This window comes from Squalius cephalus (assembly GCF_949319135.1).
Source record: "Squalius cephalus genome assembly, chromosome: 15".
In the NCBI taxonomy this organism is placed as follows: Eukaryota; Metazoa; Chordata; class Actinopteri; order Cypriniformes; family Leuciscidae; genus Squalius; species Squalius cephalus.
In genome coordinates this window covers 31,170,820-31,190,919 of record NC_137136.1, presented here as the reverse complement: position 1 = coordinate 31,190,919, position 20,100 = coordinate 31,170,820, and the positions used below count along the sequence as shown (strand labels likewise).

The window sequence follows — 20,100 nt, the reverse complement described above, 5'->3', positions numbered from 1 at the left end:
GTTCAAGTCCTCTTTCGTCAAACTTTATTGATACTATACTGTCCTATCATAATAAAAGGCAAAATAACATATTCTTTAAACTGATGCAAGTTAAGCTCCATCCACACACAAAAACAAAATCAGCATTTGTCAAGCCATTACATCAACATCTCTCATAATGGTAGTGGGGGAACGGATTCCAACAGCTGTTTTTTTTGCCGTCGGATTCTGTTCCTCCCATATTTCTGACGCACTGAGGTTCTAATATTTATCAAATTGATGCTGTTTAAGCTCCATCCACACACAGAATAGAATAAGCATATTTTAAGCCGATACATCAACATCTCTCATCATTGGGGTGGGGGAACGGATTTCGACAGCTAAACTATTTGCCGTCGGATTCTGTTCCCCCTATGTTTCTTACACAATGAGGTTCTAACATTTATCACATTGTAGCAAAGTACTGAACCCAATAGTGTAGTGGTCAGTACACTCTACACTGGCATTCATTGTTTTTCAGCTTATTACGACCCGAGTTCAGGTCCCGGTTCGTCAAACTTTCTTGATACTATACTGTCCTATCATAATAAAAGGCAAAAAAAAAAAATTCTTTAAACTGATGCAAGTTAAGCTCCATCCACACACAAAAATAAAATCAGCATTTTTTAAGCCATTACATCAACACCTCTCATCATGGGAGTGGGGTAACGGATTCCGAGAGATGTTTTTTTTTGCCGTCGGAATCTGTTCCCCCCATATTTCTGACGCACTGAGGTTCTAATATTTATCAAATTGATGCTGTTTAAGCTCCATCCACACACAGAATAGAATAAGCATATTTTAAGCCGATACATCAACATCTCTCATCATTGGGGTGGGGGAATGGATTTCGACAGCTGAACTATTTGCCGTCGGATTCTGTTCCCCCTATGTTTCTTACACAATGAGGTTCTAATATTTATCAAATTGCACTTAATTACAGGACCCAATAGCCTAGTGGTTAGTTCAGTCAGCACCTAGCATTCATTGTTTTTTAGCTTATTACGACCCAAGTTCAATTCCCGGTTCATCAAACTTTCTTGATACTATACTGTCCTATCATAATAAAAGGCAAAAAAATATATTCTTTAAACTGATGGAAGTTAAGCTCCATCCACACACAAAAATAAAATCAGCATTTTTTAAGCCATTACATCAACAACTCTCATCATGGGAGTGGGGTAACGGATTCCGACAGCTGGGTTTTTTTGCCGTCAGATTCTGTTCCCCCCATATTTCTGACACACTGAGGTTCTAATATTTATCAAATTGATGCTGTTTAAGCTCCATCCACACACAGAATAGAATAAGCATATTTTAAGCCGATACATCAACATCTCTCATCATTGGGGTGGGGGAACAGATTTCGACAGCTGAACTATTTGCCGTCGGATTCTGTTCCCCCTATGTTTCTTACACAATGAGGTTCTAACATTACTCACATTGCAATTTATTATGAAGCCCAATAGCTTAGTGGTCAGTGCAATCTGCACTAGCATTCATTGTTTTTCAGCTCATTGCGACCCGAGTTCAAGTCCTGGTTCGTCAAACTTTCTTGATACTATACTGTCCTATCATAATAAAAGGCAAAATAACATATTCTTTAAACCGATGCAAGTTAAGCTCCATCCACACACAAAAACAAAATCAGCATTTGTCAAGCCATTACATCAACATCTCTCATAATTGTAGTGGGGGAACGGATTCCGACAGCTGTTTTTTTGCCGTCGCATTCTGTTCCCCCCATATTTCTGACACACTGAGGTTCTAATATTTATCAAATTGATGCTGTTTAAGCTCCATCCACACACAGAATAGAATAAGCATATTTTAAGCCGATACATCAACATTTCTGGGGTGGGGGAACAGATTTCGACAGCTGAAATATTTGCCGTCGGATTCTGTTCCCCCTATGTTTCTTACATAATAAGGTTCTAAGACTTATCAAATTAAAAAAATTTGCAAGTCTCAATAGCCTAGTGGTCAGTTCCCCGACATCTTTTTTTTTTAGCTTTGGGCGACCCGAGTTCAAGTCCCGGTTCGTCAAACTTTCTTGATTCTATACTGTCCTATCATAATAAAAGGCAAAAAAACATATTCTTTAAACTGATGCAAGTTAAGCTCCATCCACACACAAAAATAAAATCAGCATTTTTTAAGCCATTACATCAACACCTCTCATCATGGGAGCGGGGGAACGGATTCCGAGAGATGTTTTTTTTTGCCGTCGGATTCTGTTCCCCCCATATTTCTGACACACTGAGGTTCTAATATTTATCAAATTGATGCTGTTTAACACAAAACATTCAAAACAGCTCAAGGGCTGGGCCTATTTATTGCAGTGTGCCTACAGGTGGTTTGGTTGTTATCAGTATCACAATTTTTTTGCTTTAGATTTCAGTGTTCTTGTAGGTATTCCCAAATGTCATGGTTGATCTGAACAGACCTTTTGTTGACCGGTAGTGGCACTGGGACGAAACTAATCATCTGATCATCATTGTACCAATTTATGACATCTCTGGGGCTAGGCCAAAAAAACGTGTTCATGCCGTTCCTGTGCATACATTTGATTTTGATGTTGTGGTTCTCCACTTCCTGAATGATACCAGGGTATGGCTGTTCATCGTAAATTAAGAACACACGGTCCAACGTGTTTACTCTCTTTGACCTCTGGACGAAGTGAACAATCAAATGAAAATTGTTCAGTTGTTGCAAGATTTTCCATTTTTTTCATGCAATGAGATGTCTCTCTATTTTAGACAGCTGGGTTCAGCGCTCACCACTTGATGAATTTTCATTGTTCCCTTTATGTTTGCACTTCTTCCATCATTTGTACCCAGGCATCAACATCCTCTTCTCCAACATAAAACAGTCGTACCACTGATCCAGAATGCTTCAAATGGTAAAAGAGGGATTCTGCATCGGGCAAATCTTGTCCATGCATGCCTAACTAAATTGCATGCAATTCTTTTAAGTGTAAGGCTACTGCATTAAACAAATTCTTAAAGGGATTTTTGTTTTTTAATTGAAATAATAAATCAATTCCATGGCTGATTCCAAGTGATCAAGGGCTTAGGTCAGGACCAGGTCAGGACCAATGGAAGGAGCGTCGTCCATCTTTTTTTACAGTCAATGGTCAGGACGTCCCACTGCAGTTTCCGCCAGTAGTGGGCACTCGTGCAACGTAAGCAATGACGTAATGTATTAATATTAATAATTTTATTAGATATTTATTTATTTATTTCATTAGTAGTCTGTAAAGTAGGCTATTTTGATCCACACTCCATTTCAGAAGGTGGCGGTAATGCACATTAAAAAGTTGTTTGCCAACCGCCATTAAAAATCAGAAGAAGAAGAAGAAGCAATGACGTACATCCGAGTGAACGAGACGAAGGGAAGTTAGCTAGCGAGTGAAGGGCATGACAATTTGTACTGGAACGTAGTCTAGTTTTGTACTAAACAAATCATCCATGCAAGCCAACCGACATTTTGTTTTGTTTTCGTAATCTTTAATCAAAATCTGAAAATGCACTTCCCCTCTGGTGCTCTGATGACGTCAGTCAGTTTGAGTGGCGAGCGCGCGAAAAACGAAGCATGACGACAAAGCGGAGATCATGTCGAGGAGGTGCGTGTTTGGTTGTGGCTCTCCCGAAACACTTTTCCCATTCCCTAAAACCCCCTGGTTGCGGTCCCGATGGCTAGAGTTTTTGCATTTCGAGGAAGGAGCGATATCAGAGAGGTCGCGGCTGTGTTCAAAGCACTTCACGCGCGAATGCTTCAACAATTGGACAGAGCACGAAATGGGGTTTGTGAGATATCTGTCATTAACAGACACGGCTGTCCCGTCAGTCTACACCGTTGGGTCCCCACAAAGCTCGACGGTAAGTGAAACTACACAACAACCCCGCTCCTCAGACGGCGAACATCGTCTTACAGGGCTGCCAACAGAACTTCATGTCAATAAACTATGATTTTTTTAGACGGTATGTTTAAAAAATACAGTACAACTTACATTTCTCAATCATCAAATCGCTCAATTATTGTAAAAAACAACAACAATATTCACCTCAGAAAAGCCATTACATTACCATAAACTCGATAGTTATCGAGAACAATGTAAAGACGAGTATTTTGTTAATTATATGCATTATATTACATATTATATTTTACTCATTAAAATGTTACTATTATAATGTTATTATAAAAAAGGGGCCTACAATTGAATACACACACACACACACACACACACTCTCTCTCTCACACACACACATATACATATATATATATATATATATATATAAGTTGTTAATGTTGACCTTTAATAATGTACCAACAGAGTTCCCTGTATAGTTTACAAAATTAGTTGAGAGATTTATTTCATTGAACAAAAAAAATATGTACTGTATATCCAAATGAATCGATAATTGAATCAAGTTTGAAATCGAATCGCAAGTTTATGAATCGAATCGTAAAATCTGTTTGTAAAAACGGTAAACCCCACCACTTAGGAATAATTCTCACTCCCAAGTTGAACTCAAAAGTTGGCTGTCCTGCACATCGTCTATTGTGGCATTGTACCCATATCACACTGTAATCCCATTCCTGTTGTACAGCCCCTAACCAGAGATGTGGCCTGTCAGTGTGACGCTCCGTCTTTGAAGAAGAGTGCCTCAATCCAAACAGTAACACAAAAGCTGAAAAGACGGAGTAAAGGTAAAGTCACAGGCTTCTAGCTGTTTATCTTCATTGCATTAGCTGGGAATCGTATTCTTGTGTTGTTTCATGGGTTTGATTGTCAAATGTGTGTGTTGAAAATTTCAGCGGTTCAAGTGAAGCCTTTAGGCCACTCTATTGGCATCGCTTGTTCCTCAGATAATGCCGGCACAAGAGTCGAACCTCCACGTCTCACGTCGACACCAATTAAAAGGCCACGCTGGAAGACAGCGCGTTCAGTGACAGCTCAACATGAACCTCAAAACAATCGTCAGAAGACACCTATGAGCCTGATATCACTTGAGGACAGAGAAAAGTAAGTCTATATTTGGTAGAGATTATACACAGGTTACCACTAAAACTTCATACATGTTGAAAAATGTCAGGGCATCTATGGCTCTGTTTACTCCTGGTGTTAAGATGCGTTTTGGTCGATCGGATCACAAGTAGACGAGGGAGACACATTCCCGTTTACACCTGGTGTTTTAATCCGTCTCTCTTTTGTCCACTTTTAAACACTTCTGTCCTGATTTCTCAGAGGGGAGGGTCTATGGGCGGGTAAACGTATGTGTTTTTCAGATCTTTTGATCTAAAGGACAAAATAAGCTCACGCAATTTACATATGAACTCGACGGGAGACGATGGAAAAACATACGGAGAGCATCAGCTTTAGTTTCTGCTCTGACAGCCGCGAGATCAGCCGAACGCTGTGAGTGTGTGTTAGAAATCAGGAATGGTGTGAGAGTGTATTGTGCTTGGTATGTTTTTCCTCTTCAAACCAAACTTGGGTCTCCAGCCGACAAAGTTTAAATTAGGGATGCACCGATACCACTTTTTTCAGAACGAGTGATACCGATACTTTTATTTTTACTTGCCGATACAGAGTATCGATACCTGTATTTTCATTTCATTTTTAATCTTTTTAAATATTGGGCATTGAAACCAAAAGAATATGAATCAAATTAGTTGACTTAGCAAATAGACAGTTCCTTCAGTTATTTTCATGCCTAATTGTATGCCTGTTATAATGTATTGTAGGAGCTACTGTTACTTTCACTGTTCATAATATTGCTCTATCATATTTTATCTTTAAAGGTAGGGTAGGTAGGAATTGTCTAAAAAACTTATTTTCCAAATTTGTTTAAACTTTATTTATATATCAATACATGTAAGTACTCTGAAAAAGAAAGTATAAAAATCGAGTGTCTGTAGACCTCTCATGACTGTTTTAAAGACAGCTCATTATTTCCATTCACTCCACCCCCTCCCTTCTGGGCTCCTTCCAAAGCCACGCCCCCAAAACACATGAACGCGCGACTCCGACCGCTGAGCTGGAGGACGCATTATTTACCTGAGAGAGCGGAGAGGAAGGAGCACGGTGCATGTAGTGACATCAGAATCACATGTAATAAAAAAAATCTAACTTTATCATTATGAATATAAACAAATAAGATGTATTTTAGTACTCACTATCAAGCTAGCATATTGATATTGGTAAAGTTAAAAAAAAATTTTTTTTGATTCGCTAACGAGCTAGTTATATCTATACGGCAAAGCTAAAAACAGGTTGCATTGATACACGTTTTTCCATTACCATCAGTTACACTGTGATGAAGATGAATTTCGTGTAAGATTCATAACATATATGGTGTTCTGCATGTAAGAGTTTCCATGATGAAAGCATTGTTGACTCTGATGAGGACTACACTCCAGAGACAAGTACCGCATTGTCAGCTCGAGGACAGGTCCGGGGTCGAGGGCGAAGCAGAGGAGGTCGTGCAAGCGGCCGTGCGTGCAACTAGGGTCCGAGGAAGTAGAGGCCGAGGACGGGGTGGTCGAAGTGCAGGGCAAGGAGCACTTCTTGGACATGAGGACCTGCGTCGAGTTTTGCATCTCCTATTCCTAGGTTCCGTGCCTCTTGAATTCCTCAAATCAAACGGCCGGTTGCGCGCAAGTGGGCAGATCCTTTAGCTAAAGGGTGGTTGCCATGGTTGCGAGAGAGAGTGACAGTCGCCTAAGCCAATCCTTTGTTTCGTCCCGAATGGAAATAATGAGCTGTGTTTAATGCAGATTAAACTGTCTAGAGTCACTCGATTTTTATACTCTTTTTTTCAGAGTACTTACATTTTAATTATGTATTGATATATATAGAAAGTTTAAACAAATTTGGAAAAAGTTTTTTTTTTATAAAATTCCTACCTACCCTACCTTTAATTTAACAGCACAGTGAATATTTAGAGCTTCTCCAGTAGGGCTCAACCAGTCAAGAGCAGTGAGAGATTTTCTGTAAATATAAAATAAATAAATGGATGAGGCTAAACCTCCATTTTGTAACAGACGAGTTTATTTTAGCACTTCCGTTAGTGAAACACCACACTACAGCATGTAAAACATTGAAATAAATTTCTCTGGTAACCTAAATAATATAAGAAAGTTACATGTTATTTAAAAAAACATTTGCTTTATATTTCCCAAAAAAGATGTGTCATCTAGCCTACGCTTTGAGAGGGATGTGGGACACGAGCCGGAAAGAGACAGTCATTCTCTTTACTAATATCTTCATGTTTTCGTCTGATGTTCCCAGCAACTGACACTCGTTGTAAAAGGTCTGAAGAGCGAATTTTATTTTCCGCCGTGTCAAGACATTTAGGCTATGTTTGATTTTGTGCTGCCAGAGAAAGCGAAACTAAAATCCCAAGCGTGTGTGAAATGCGCTATACAAATAAACTTGACGCGCCTTAACATAGTATCAAGCACAAACCGTGTCAAATAGAATTTGATAGATATCAGGCCTGTTATATTTGCATTTTTACTGTGGTAAAGTAGAAAAAACGCTGTAGGATTAATAAAAAGTGAACCAAAGGAAGAAACGTTTATAATCGTTATAAAATCTCGTTTATAATCTCGAAAATGGTCGAGACGTGAGTGAAGATATGGGAAAAGAAACGAGATATTCCATGTCCAGGGGAATATTGTTAAATTCGCTGATAATCGGGTGACCAGATCGCAAAACATAATACAAAACCGGCATGTTTTGTAAGATTCCCTTATCTGTATGTTTTAATAGATTGTCCTGGACTTTATACAGTACAAGCAGAATGCTCTTTTATGAAGTTACTTAACTTAAGGACTTATTTAGTAAGATTATCCCTTAAAAGGTTTTGGATTTTTTATCATATATTAATTTTAAAAATCTTGTATAATATGACTTGCTGTTTTTGTTTGTTGGTTTTTTATTGTATTTATATGTTATTTGTATTTTTATAATTCAATTTTTTGCCATGAAAATAGCTTTGAATTCTGACATGGCACTAAATAAAATAATCTGAATCTAATACAAAACCGACAAAGCGTAAATATACGGGCTCATGTGACGTACCTCTCATTCGGCACGAATCCAAATGTTTCCATGGCTGCAATGTAACACTTAAAGGGACACTTCACCCATTTGCATTAAGCTTTGCATTGTTAGAAACCCAGTCATACTATTGAATGGTCGTGCAACACTCTCTCATTTTCCCCTGAGACGGGAGAAATCTGTTATTTACCTCTTACACTTCCTCCTACAATGACGCAAAAATCGTCATTTTGCGTCATTGTAGGAGGAAGTGTTAGAGGGGGGGATTTCTGTTAAGACTACAGACACTAGTTTCTCATCTTTCCCAGGGTGGGGCGCGCTCACGCTACAGACCTATTACAGATCAGTGGGTGGGACTTTACTCTCTGAAACTGAAAGCAATATCCTCCATCTTGTTTGAAGCTAAGCTAACAGACGCTGTGGAGACAGATGTAAAGTTATGACAATAGCGGAGGAGAGTGCTCAATATGATATAGAAGAAGAGGATTTCGGAAGTCTGATGCTTGAATCAGGTGTTTGTGGCTACCTTTACAAGCCGCATTATAGCGAAGAGCAGCCGAGGCAGAAGACCTGCCTGCCGCGGACGAGGAGCCCGGACTGGCTCGAGTTAGGGCGGACTGGTGGCGCCGGTGATCTCACTATGCAACTACGAACACAGAGATAGAGTCCGTCTGCGGCAAAGAATTTCAACGATGACAATTTCTCCTGGACGAAATCTCTGAATCAGACGAGGACACGGACGTTTGTGTTGAGAACTATCCTAGTTTCGCACCGCATATGTTCTGACTGAACATCCAGGTACCATGCAATAATTCACCTTTTCGAAAGAAATACAAACGAGGAGTAATGCACTATATGAGTTCGCCAACTAACTAGACATTTTGTGTGAATGTGAATGAATTTCAAGCTCTGGTGGTAGCTAGCCTTGTAGATGGAAGAGTGATTTCTCTTATAGGCAGATATGCGCTTTCTGGATTAGTGGGAGTGGCTTGCGGAGCTGTGCAATGTGGTGCATTGTGGGAGTTGTTGTCTTTCATACAAATGCGTTCTGAAGTTATTTTTTGTCTTTTCTCGGTCACGAAGGCACCAAATTCAAAAATTATTTTACATTTCGACTACATATATGACCCACTTTAAATAAAAAACAATGTTCAAATGGGTGAAATGACCCTTTAATTACTAACCTATTATTTATTTTGTAAACAAAGCTTTGTGCTTCACTTGTGTCATAATATTCACGTAAAACATCATTCATGTACAAAAAAATTGGTTTTGGCGGACCGCCGCCAGTGCTACTCAGCCACAAGTTCACCGGCACAGCCCTAAACGATACCCAACCCAGTTATCCTAGTGTTTTAGTTCATTATCGGGTCTGATACCGGTATCGGTGCATCCCTAGTTTAAATCCCGTCCCTAGTTTAAAAGGAACAAAATGGATAAAGGAGTTTGAATCTCACTCAACACGACCAAAACTATTTAATAAAGAGGGCAGTAAAAATTTGGAATTATTTTGCTTATAAAACTGATGAAGATCCATCAAACCTTGCCAAGCATCTGTCACTTGCCCATCCTGACTTGTGAAAGCCATGAAGAGATGGACAGGTGATCCTTCAAACGATCCAATTTAGACATTTATTTTCTTAACACTGATCAACGCACATACACAAGATCATATCGTTTAAATAACACAAGGTTACACTGTTTGACACATTAGGACCAATGATGTTTAGATCTCATAATATTTGCAGGATATATACAGAAATTAAATAAAGTTATCAAAAAACTTTACAGTCTTCACTGCATAAATTATAATTTAAATATAGATGAATCCTTCTTAAAGGGGTCATGAACTGGATTGTTTTATTATTTTATAATGTTGCCTGGGGTGCCCTTATAATGTTAGTATGATTTTTACATCAAAAATTGTCATAATTTATAAATAAAAGACATTTTTCCAAGCCTGATTTCAGCCTCAGGTTTGAACGCTCCGTTTTAAGGGGCGTGTCTGCTGTGAGACTGCAGTGCAATCGCCCACTGCTGTGATTGGCTGACATGCTTGCATATGAAATAGCTAGTATTACATGAACTCTCTCGAAAACTTTTACTTCGTTTTTACTATTACAGCTATCGAGATAACAAATCGTGAAAAGTATCGTTTAGAGCATTATATTTAAATCTATTCCATCGCATGAAAGGTTGCAGCATGATGAGCACTGACTGAGCAGATGACAGACAGTCTGTTGATCGCGTGAATAAAGATCTTATCATTGCAACGCAATTTTTGCACTCTCACAAATGCTTACACCAAAACACAATGCAAACACGATGTGAATACACAGTAAGAGCTTCGTTGTGTAGTGTAACACTGTCATTATTTCATCACGAGTTTGGTAGGTGTCCAGATACCTCTCGCGGCTCGCGCTGTGCTGTTTGATTGACAGCTTGGGCGAATGAAAGGGATCGTTCTTTGATCGCTTTCTGTATATAATTTAATAACAGTTTAAAAAAGATTATTTTCATAATACTACGAGAAATTATGTGAAGTTGATCGTTTAGTCACTGATGCATAAACAGTATTGAACGATTTTAAGAGAAATATCTGAACTTGAATAATTACACCGAAATCACTGATCGCAGATCAGGCATTAGAATACACATGGTTACTTACATGTTGCTGGCAGATCCGTCAGGAAATTGTGATCGACTGATTTAATAAAGTTTAACCATGCTGGAATCCGAAGCTTATGACTGTCTTCTTCCACAAACAGGCACGCACAATATTTAGTCAACAGCATGTTTATTGCTTGGAAGTAGCTCGATCCGGTTTAGCAATCATCATGTCGTCCTATGTTATTTAGCATGTTTGGGCGAATCGGTGGGCGGGGCTAAACAGGCCGTGTTGAAGTAGGCGTTGATCTTCTTTTGTGGAGGCGGTGTTTTATCCTCTTTGACGTCATAGTTCCCCACTTTGAAAAACGAGTCGTTTGCTGAGCCTGATGTCTATAAAAGCTTTTATTGGACTAACAAGGTAGTTTTCAGTTCTGAAACTTACAGGATATTATTATAGTATGATGATCTCTTATATGTCAAAAGCTCAAGGAAAATTTGATTTCTCAGTTCATCACCCCTTTAAAGCTACAAATGTTATTCAGGCAAGAGCAGTGAGTGATTTTCTGTCTTTTGTTCTTGGTTATCCTTAATGACACATTACAGCTGCGGGTTTAATTAGGTCAATTTAAGACCTGACGCACATCCTATTATCTCACAAATCTTTACCTACATTTAAGACTTAGTTTCATTTATTTGCTTGAATAAGAACGTGATCATATATTATAATGCTAGCCAAAGGATGACGGAAAAAAACAGATACTGCGTTGATTGCGTTATATGTTTAAAGCGTTAAACTGAAATTAATTGCGTGTGTAAACACGTTCATTTTTACATAAATACATACACATACAGGTGCTGGTCATATAATTAGAATATCATCAAAAAGTTGATTTATTTCAGTAATTCCGTTAAAAAAGTGAAACTTGTATATTATATAGACTCATTACATGCAAAGTGAGATATCTCAAGCCTTTATTTGTTATAATCTTGATGATTATGGCTTACAGCTTGTGAAAACCACAAAATCAAAATCTCAGAAAATTAGAATATTACATGAAATCACACAGTAATTACACAGTATTCCCATGGTCATTGAACCAAGTTTTGGTTATTTTGGCAGTGTGGGCCGGTGCAAATCCTGCTGGAAAATGAAGTCAGCATCTCCATAAAGCTTGTCTGCTGAAGGAAGCATGAAGTGCTCTGGAAATGTCCTGGTAGACGGCTGTGTTGACTCTGGATTTAATAAAGCACACTGTGTGATTTCATGTAATATTCTAATTTTCTGAGATTTTGATTTTGTGAAGCTGTAAGCCATAATCATCAAGATTATAACAAATAAAGGCTTGAGATATCTCACTTTGCATGTAATGAGTCTATATAATATACAAGTTTCACTTTTTTAATGGAATTACTGAAATAAATCAACTTTTTGATGATATTCTAATTTTATGACCAGCACCTGTATATCTGCTTTATATCTCTCTCTAAGATATCGGCCATCGGAAATCCAATATCGTCGACCACTAATTAGAATATCATATTAATAAAAGCTAGAAGCAATTCATTTTAAACCATTTTATGGTGGAAAAAAGCTCTTTCTGGTTATGCTGTGAGCCACTTGACAATAGTGCTGTCTGATTTACTTGGGTACAAACATGTTCCTCGTTGTAAATCAAAAAAAACAAGAGATTCAAACAATAAGACGAAACAGTGTTGAGCTATACGACAATTATTAGTTTTCTGTCGATAAAATGTGTCCAAACAGTTGCCCACCTAATAAAGAACATAATATATTAAAGCATCTTTAGTGTTTCCCTGGTCAATGACACTAGTTAAAGAAGCTGATTTCTCTGGATTTAAACATTGGTGGAAACATTTGGGATAAAGTACGTACACAAATCAACAAAATGTATAACAAATCCAAAAATCGTACATATTGTCCTTTTAAATATGTGTAAACAATTAACTATATATATATATATATATATATATATATATATATATATATATATATATATATATATGAAGAGTTCAGATGCAAAAGCCTCTAAGTGCCATCTGAAATTTTCTTCTAGACTGATCATTATCAAGCTCGTATATTTAAGTTCAGTAATTTCACTTAAATGACAATTAATAGGTCATTTTCATTGCCATTTAAGTGAAATTACTGAACTTAAATATACGAGCTTGATAAAAATTATCATTCTAGAAGAAAATGTCAGATGGCAATTAGAGGCTTTTGCATCTGAACTCTTCATATATATATATATATATATATATATATATATATATATATATATACATGTGTGTGTGTGTATATATATTTTTTTCAAATTGATCATATTTTTATATCATAATATATAATATATAATACTGAATAACACCTTTTTTTTAATTAAACATTTTTATTATTTTACTGCCAGTCAACATGCATAAATAAAAGCATGTACTATGTGCACATTAACTAATTCACTCTTCAAACTCTATTCAAAGTATTTCAAATGTTTCAAATTTAGTCCTGTGAGGAAAGCTCACGGTTTCATTATTGCCATGTGATCACCTGGAAAAGTGTAATAAGATCCATCCGTGTGGTTTTGAGTTGCACGGCACAACAGTTCACACAGTTAAGACTCACTGAACCAAAAATAAAATAATATTCAGTGAGCCACTGCATGTTTCCCCTGTCAGCCAACCACATCAGTTTTATTTGTTTAGTTGTGCAGAATGCAACTCGGATCCCTTTTCCAGGCTGAGCTCCAAGAGAAATCCAAGAGTCTGAGGGTTAGATTGTCTGTGTATCCAATTGTCCTCCATCACAAGTTTAATGCATCCATTGATTGAACCTTCATCCCTCCTCTTCCATCTCTTCCTGATAGGTTGACACAGAGACGGAGCGGTACGGATCCAGAACCATCTGAGCACAACGCACCATTGTAACCAGCAGAAACACACACAGCAGGACCAAGAAGAAGAGAGCGAAGCCCAAATCCACATCAATGTCCATCCGAGACATCGGAGGAGGAAGGTCCATGATTGAGGAATCCACTCTATTAGTAAGTCAGACTGAAAAGCACAAACTCCCGAGACATGAGGCTGATTTGGTCATGCCTTTGAAATACTGTCCACATAAATTCCCTCTTGTTCCTGTCAAAAGCAACCCTAGTCGGTCGTGTTGTGCTTCTGTTGGTGTCGAACAGTTGCTAGTCAGTTCTGTATCAGATGCGTCTCACATTCCCGCACACAACAGTCTTTTCTTCATCCATTTGGGGGACTTTTCATAACAACACGTTTGAAAGTAAATCAAGCTGCTGAATTGCGTTCGATCTCGAAATTTTATACGCGACCAATGCAACACGAACACGTTTAAAAGAAATACCTTGATGGGTGGTGATGGCTGATCGTGTCGGTGGCTCACCCCGCAGTCGTTGGTCAGGGATACGTGTTCTCTTATCTCCGGTATTAGCATGTCTTCCTTTGGTCTGAGAGACATACACACCAACACTTGGCACCTGTGTCCTCGATGAATAGTTAAACAGGAGTTTGGTAACGATCAGGCCTTATATGGCATTAAAACGTCAGAAACGCTAGATTCCACTCCACGTGTTTCCGGCAACAGGTGATGATGAAGAACTGGACACTGGCAGATTTCAGACCGCAGGAAATGACACACTGCGTCAGGACAATGATTGATGGAGGTCGAATGGATGTCGCTGGCAACTCAAAGCTTTAAATCTGCAAGGATTGATCCATGAACTATACTATATTTCGATGGTTCACATTCTTCTAATTTTACTTTCGTGCCAATTCGTAGGCAGCATTTGCTTGAATGATGGGTTCATTATTATTCTTAATGAAATACACAACAACAACTGTACAATGACAACATAATTAGTAGACTGTTAGGTCTGCTCAATCCAGCGAGAGACGAACTGAGTCCTGTGCTTGTTCATTTTAAAAGGTCTATGAGTTGTCAAAAAAGTGACCAATGAGTTAAAATGAAGGCACCAACAAAGAATTTTTTTGATAATAGCATTTTAATACAAAAACCCAAACAGTTCTCTTTAATATTTCATATACATACATTATATATTTATTTTTCTATATGTTGTACACAACTTTGTGAAAATCTGGATGAAAAAAGAAAAGAAAAAAAGAAATTTCTAACACATGACCCTTTCATATCTGAGGGGGGGGAGGGATCAGTTTTCTGATTTTGATGCACAAAAGTACTGACAAAGACACCCACATTCAAGAGCAAACATGTAATTAAAAAAGATCAAAAGAAAATGAACAATTCAATAGTCAAACCTGCCAATAGAAGTTCTGGAATATTTCTACAAAACCAATTCGGAATAGCGACTTCCAAATGGATCCCAACAGCAAAACATGGACAGTCCAGATTAAGCATGATAGGTTTCTTCTTTTCCATATTAAAACACGACATTATGATAACAATACTTAGGATAGCAATAAAGATGGCTTAGGACGAGACAGATTATTGCTTGAGTTCTATCTTTTTCATTGCGTTTACAAAAACAGGCCTGAGTGAAAGCTCTTCGGCACAGGCCAAACACGCGGTCGGACAGAAGTGCGTCTGTCCGCTTAAAGCTGCAGAACATCTGAGGAGTCTTACTGCATCAGCGTCTGTTATACTGCACCAACAGGACTATAAATGCTCCATCTGAATTGAGGTAGCAAACAGGATGCAGAATAGCAAGCTACATTTAGAGAAGTAACATTTAAAATGCAATACAATTTCAAGTAGTTGTACATATTTCATTTTGCAGGATGTATCGCCTATAAACGTCATACACAAAAAGTATTTCCAGAAACATTAGTTGATATTAAAATTTAAATTAATTTGGATTTAAAGGGATAGGATTTACTCGCCCTCATGTTGTTCCAAACCTGTATTTGTTGAAGATATTTTGAAGAGTGTTCATTACCAAACAGTTTCTGGTCTCAAATGACTTGCATATACATGTCAATGGGGTCCATCAACTGTCTGGATACCGACGTTCTTCAAAGTATCTTCAGCAGAAGGAAGACACTCGTAAAGGCGAGTAAATGCCAGCCTTTAATGTGCAAAATTCCAATTCAGTAAAAATTGATTTAATCTTCCTGTCTTTCCGATTCAACATCCTGTCAGGCCAATTCAATTCAAATTCCAAGTCATCAACTGAAAGGGAGTCTGTTCTTCAAAGAAAGCAGCTCTTAAAAACGAGAAGAAGAAAAAAAACAAAACATGCCTCAGCTTCTGCTTTACAGACAACAACGAACCCGACCAACACATCTGATCTGGACGTATTTCTGAACGACTTACTGACACATTTTATCATCGGGATCAAAATGTCACATGGCATTAGAAAAGAGGCAGTGCAATCAGTACACAATCACAGTCAGAGACAGACAGACGAGACTGTGTGTGTGTGTGTGTGTGTGTGTGTGTGTGTGTGTGTGTGTGTGTTTATAGGGCAAACTAACCCTCCTCATCGCCAGCAAAAAATCAAAGTATGTGCGTGTACGGCAGAGACAGTGTTGGGACCGCTTGTGCTAGAAGTGTGCAAGTGTGCGTGGTTTCAAAGTGAACACATTTCAACAACGCCTGTCTGTCTGTCTGTGCGCTACGCCGTCTCTGTCTCCCTCCTGCATCCTCACATTATGGCTTATAACTTCCATTCTCACAACACATCCGTCTCTTTCTCTAGATCCCCCTGTGCCTCCATTCTGCCCGACCCTGCTGTCCATTTGGTTAAAAGAGTAAGAAATGGCACATAAGAGAGCAACAGTGAGTGAAGGAACTGACGGAGAAAAGAGGGATCACTCGGGGAAAGGAGGAAACATGGGCATCTCTCCGAAGTCATCGTTCCCGAAGCTGCCGGTCTGATCCAATATGGAGAGAACATCCTGAAGAAGAGAAAGAGAGAGGGATGTTAAACCGTGCAGAATGACCATCTCGGCATCATTTACTCGTAGTCCAAACATGTAGGATTTTATTTTGTCAGTGGCACACAGACGATGTTTAGCAGAATGTTCATGCTGCTCTTGCACATACAATGAAAGTGCCACGAAAAAATCTTAAAAAAAGATTTTATGCATAATGCAGGTCTTTTAATTATGAACATTAAGTCTTCCATTTTATAAACCTGATTTTAAGACCTGTGGGAACCCTGGCTGAGTCATGTGACAGCCTTGACTTCAACCCTTGCTTCAGTGTTTCTGACATCAAGCCTGTTTGAATATGTCCGAGTGTGAATGCGATTGGAGAGCGGTGGCGTACAGGTAAAGCATACAGTAAATGATTAAACGTGGGTCTGTTCCTCACTCACTTGAAACATCTCTGGCTGGTTGTTTTGAGACTGCGGGTGTGTGTCTGCAGTGCCTTGCGTGTGTGGCTGGTTTTGCCACTGCTGCCACCCTGTAACTCCCTCTGCTGGCCTGGAGCTGAACTGCGCTGCCATCTGACTAACGTCACCTAAACGCAAAAGTGAGAGCTGGAACAGGGACAACGGTTTATTTTTATAAATATGCTGCAAAATATTTACCATATCCATTAGTTGAGGGGTTGGTGTGATTGTTTATTTGTTGGTAACTTGATGCGTTTGCCATTGAAGCAGAAGCTCCGCCCATCTGGCCAAAGGAAGAGGAAGTGGAAGATGTTGGGGCGGAGCTGAAACCACCCATGTTAAACTGAGATGACTGACTTTTCCCAACTTGACCTGCCACCTGCTGGACAGAGCATTTACAACAAAATGGGCATTATCACCATGTACAGTGAAGGAATCAATTATATACATTACCAGTCAAAAGTTTGGAATAATTCTTTTTTTTTTTTTTTTTGACCAAGCATAAAACACAGTTAACAGTCAAAAATACAGTAACTGGACCAAAAAAAAAAACGCTCTCCCTATAGCAGTGGTTTTCAAACTCGTTTGGTCGCACTTTACACCTTTAAAAAAAATCTGCTGCCAATAAAAACACAGATTTTTTTTTTTTAAATGTAAAAACGTGCAATGAAGAACACCTGCAGTAGTTTCACTTTGTAATGTCATTGATATAGCATAATAGATCAGAACTTTAATTAAACAAAAACATTTAAATATTTCAGTGATGCTCTTATTTAAAAGCACCAATTTATAACAGTAAGGCAGAGCGCTAACCGCTACACACACTTGAACGCCGTTGCAACGGCTGTTTTTTTTTTCTTTTTTCTGCTGATCTCTCGCGCCCCCCCCCCCCCCCCCTGCAGTATCTTCGCACCCCCTATAGCAGGGGTGGGCAATTAATTTCCCCAAGAGGCCACATGAGTAACTTGGGCGGTTGTAGTGGGACGGACCAATACACTTAACTCAGTTCTTCCCAATATATTATTTCTCTTCATAAAAAAACAGGAAATGTGGAGCACACAATTATATCACTATTTAATGAACATTCACAAAAAGAGTTTTGAAAATGCTGTTTTTGCTGTGTTTCAAAATCTAGCATCACAACTTTATACAAAAAAATAAGTATTTCAAAGACCAGCATCACAAAAAATTTTTTTTTTTAAATGCCCCAAAAGTGCTGGCATTTATGTAGAAAAATCAGTTGCCTTGACTTTTAAAGCAGCTGTCCAGAACTTTTGGCACTCTAGTGGTTAATAAGCAGAACTGCATGCGTCTTGCGGAAGAACACTGCAGCCGGAGCCACTTCTCTCATGTCTATGACGAGTCACGCAGGCACTGGGCTACTCTGCAGCGGTTAACCCGACCGGCCTAAAATAGTCCCAATATAAACACTGATTATAGGTGTACCATAGTTATTCACGATAAGACAAAAACACGATTTGGAAAATGTATTCATGATGTTCTCGCTCAATATATAATTTTTGTACATTTTGAACAAACAAAAAAAGTTATGGACTCCAGCTCTAATTTACCAAATACTTCACGCGGGCCGGTCAAGGATAGCCAGAGGGCCTGATGTGCATACAATGCCCAGGTCTGCCCTATAGGCATGAAATGTCTACCTGTGTGCTGAAGGAAGGTCGTGTGGCAGACCAGACTCCCGGGGGCGCCGAGGGTCCCGCCGGGGCCTGGATGGGGCTGTTGTTGCTGACGGGGACTCCAGAGGGCGTGTTCTGACGGGACATCTGCGCCAGCATCTGACCCGCTGAATGAGACACCGGCACCATCTGCTGGGCCATCGCTGCTGACCTGAGAACAGAAGAGCACAGTCAGAGGAGCGCGAGCAAGAGCATGCCAACAGCAGGATAATGATGAGGGGTGTGTGTGGTACCTGAAGGGCTCGCTGGGACATGAAGAACTGGGGAAAGACGCTGCTGGTGGGTAAACCTGCTGTCCGCTGGAGGCACTGGATGACACGGCCTTAGAGTCTGAGGGAGACCGAGAGAGACGTGTTAAATCACTGACGCTGAATTGAGACTGGGTTAGAAATAAAAAAACACTATCGAAACCAAACCTTTTGAGTCATGTTTGATATTAGGTGTGTGTCACTAAAAAGTCTGCATGTTCTGCGTGACTCTGGCTACAATCACACTGCAAGGCTTAGAGCTCAATTCTCATTTATTACTCAGATCCAATTTATTTGTTTGGCATTTCACATTATTTTCTAAATGTGGCTAATATAAAATTTGAGTTCGAACAGATCCTGAACTAACCCACATGTGCAGAAGAACAATAACAAAGTCGGCACGCAGCACAGAATTATACGCAAGTAAACACAGAGATTACTAACGTCAGCATTTACATGCTCATTTAAGTTAAGGATATAGCCAGTGAATTTGTTTGAGGATGCAGACGAGGATCAGGAGAAAGAGCAACGTTTTGCTTTTATAGAGCTGTCACTGTAATGCTTACGAGAATAACAGCTCACCATCTCGCCACTGGCTAACTTCACTGCCGTCTTCCATATTTACAGAGTGACCAAAGAACCACCGGTATGTAAGATCTTTGGAGTGGCTCCCATCAAGCACAGAATTGTGACAAATGTTGAAATAGGGTGATGTAAAAGTTTGCAAAACATCAGACCTGTATTTGATGTAGTAACACATATGGAAGTGACCCAAATCAGAATCAGATTTCACGAGGTTTGTGCTGTTCACACTTATGAAAAAAAACGGATCTGAGTTGTAAATAGAAAATAATTGGGCCACTTTTGCCTGCGGTCTGAACGTAGCCATCAAGCAGCAGATCAGATCTTTAACTGCCAAAAATAATAGTTGTTTAACAAAATAATTACGACATGCATATATATTTTGTAGTAAAATTTACATCTCAAAGTAATATAATAACAAACATTTTTTCTAATTTTATTATTTTAAAGTATTTTATGGGGCAAATTAAAAAGTAGCTTATTCTGTAGTTTACTTGTAAACAAATTATGTTTCCATTGATTCTGAA

At 38.9% G+C, this 20,100-nt stretch overlaps 2 protein-coding genes across 6 annotated transcripts in view; one reads left to right on the top strand and one right to left on the bottom strand.

Annotated features, from left to right (window-relative positions):
- The first annotated feature begins 3,350 nt into the window (after window positions 1-3,350).
- On the top strand, window positions 3,351-16,509 carry LOC307172136 (uncharacterized protein). Its single transcript, XM_079894219.1, has 5 exons — window positions 3,351-3,899; window positions 4,632-4,731; window positions 4,840-5,047; window positions 13,576-13,752; window positions 16,408-16,509. The coding sequence occupies exons 1-4, from the start codon at window positions 3,633-3,635 to the stop codon at window positions 13,634-13,636; spliced, it is 636 nt and encodes a 211-aa protein (XP_079750345.1). The 5' UTR covers window positions 3,351-3,632; the 3' UTR covers window positions 13,637-13,752; window positions 16,408-16,509.
- arnt (aryl hydrocarbon receptor nuclear translocator) overlaps window positions 14,715-20,100 on the bottom strand; it is a 30,886-nt gene continuing 25,500 nt past the window's right edge. For 3 of the 5 annotated variants that reach the window (XM_079894193.1, XM_079894194.1, XM_079894196.1), the window contains 5 exons: window positions 18,977-19,073; window positions 18,708-18,894; window positions 17,245-17,428; window positions 17,029-17,174; window positions 14,715-16,606 (listed from right to left, as the gene is read on the bottom strand). In XM_079894193.1, the coding sequence (XP_079750319.1) occupies window positions 16,520-16,606; window positions 17,029-17,174; window positions 17,245-17,428; window positions 18,708-18,894; window positions 18,977-19,073 (701 nt within the window). In that variant the 3' untranslated portion in view covers window positions 14,715-16,519. The remainder of the gene's footprint in view (window positions 16,607-17,028; window positions 17,175-17,244; window positions 17,429-18,707; window positions 18,895-18,976; window positions 19,074-20,100) is intronic. The other 2 variants (XM_079894195.1, XM_079894197.1) reach the window with 1 other exon arrangement.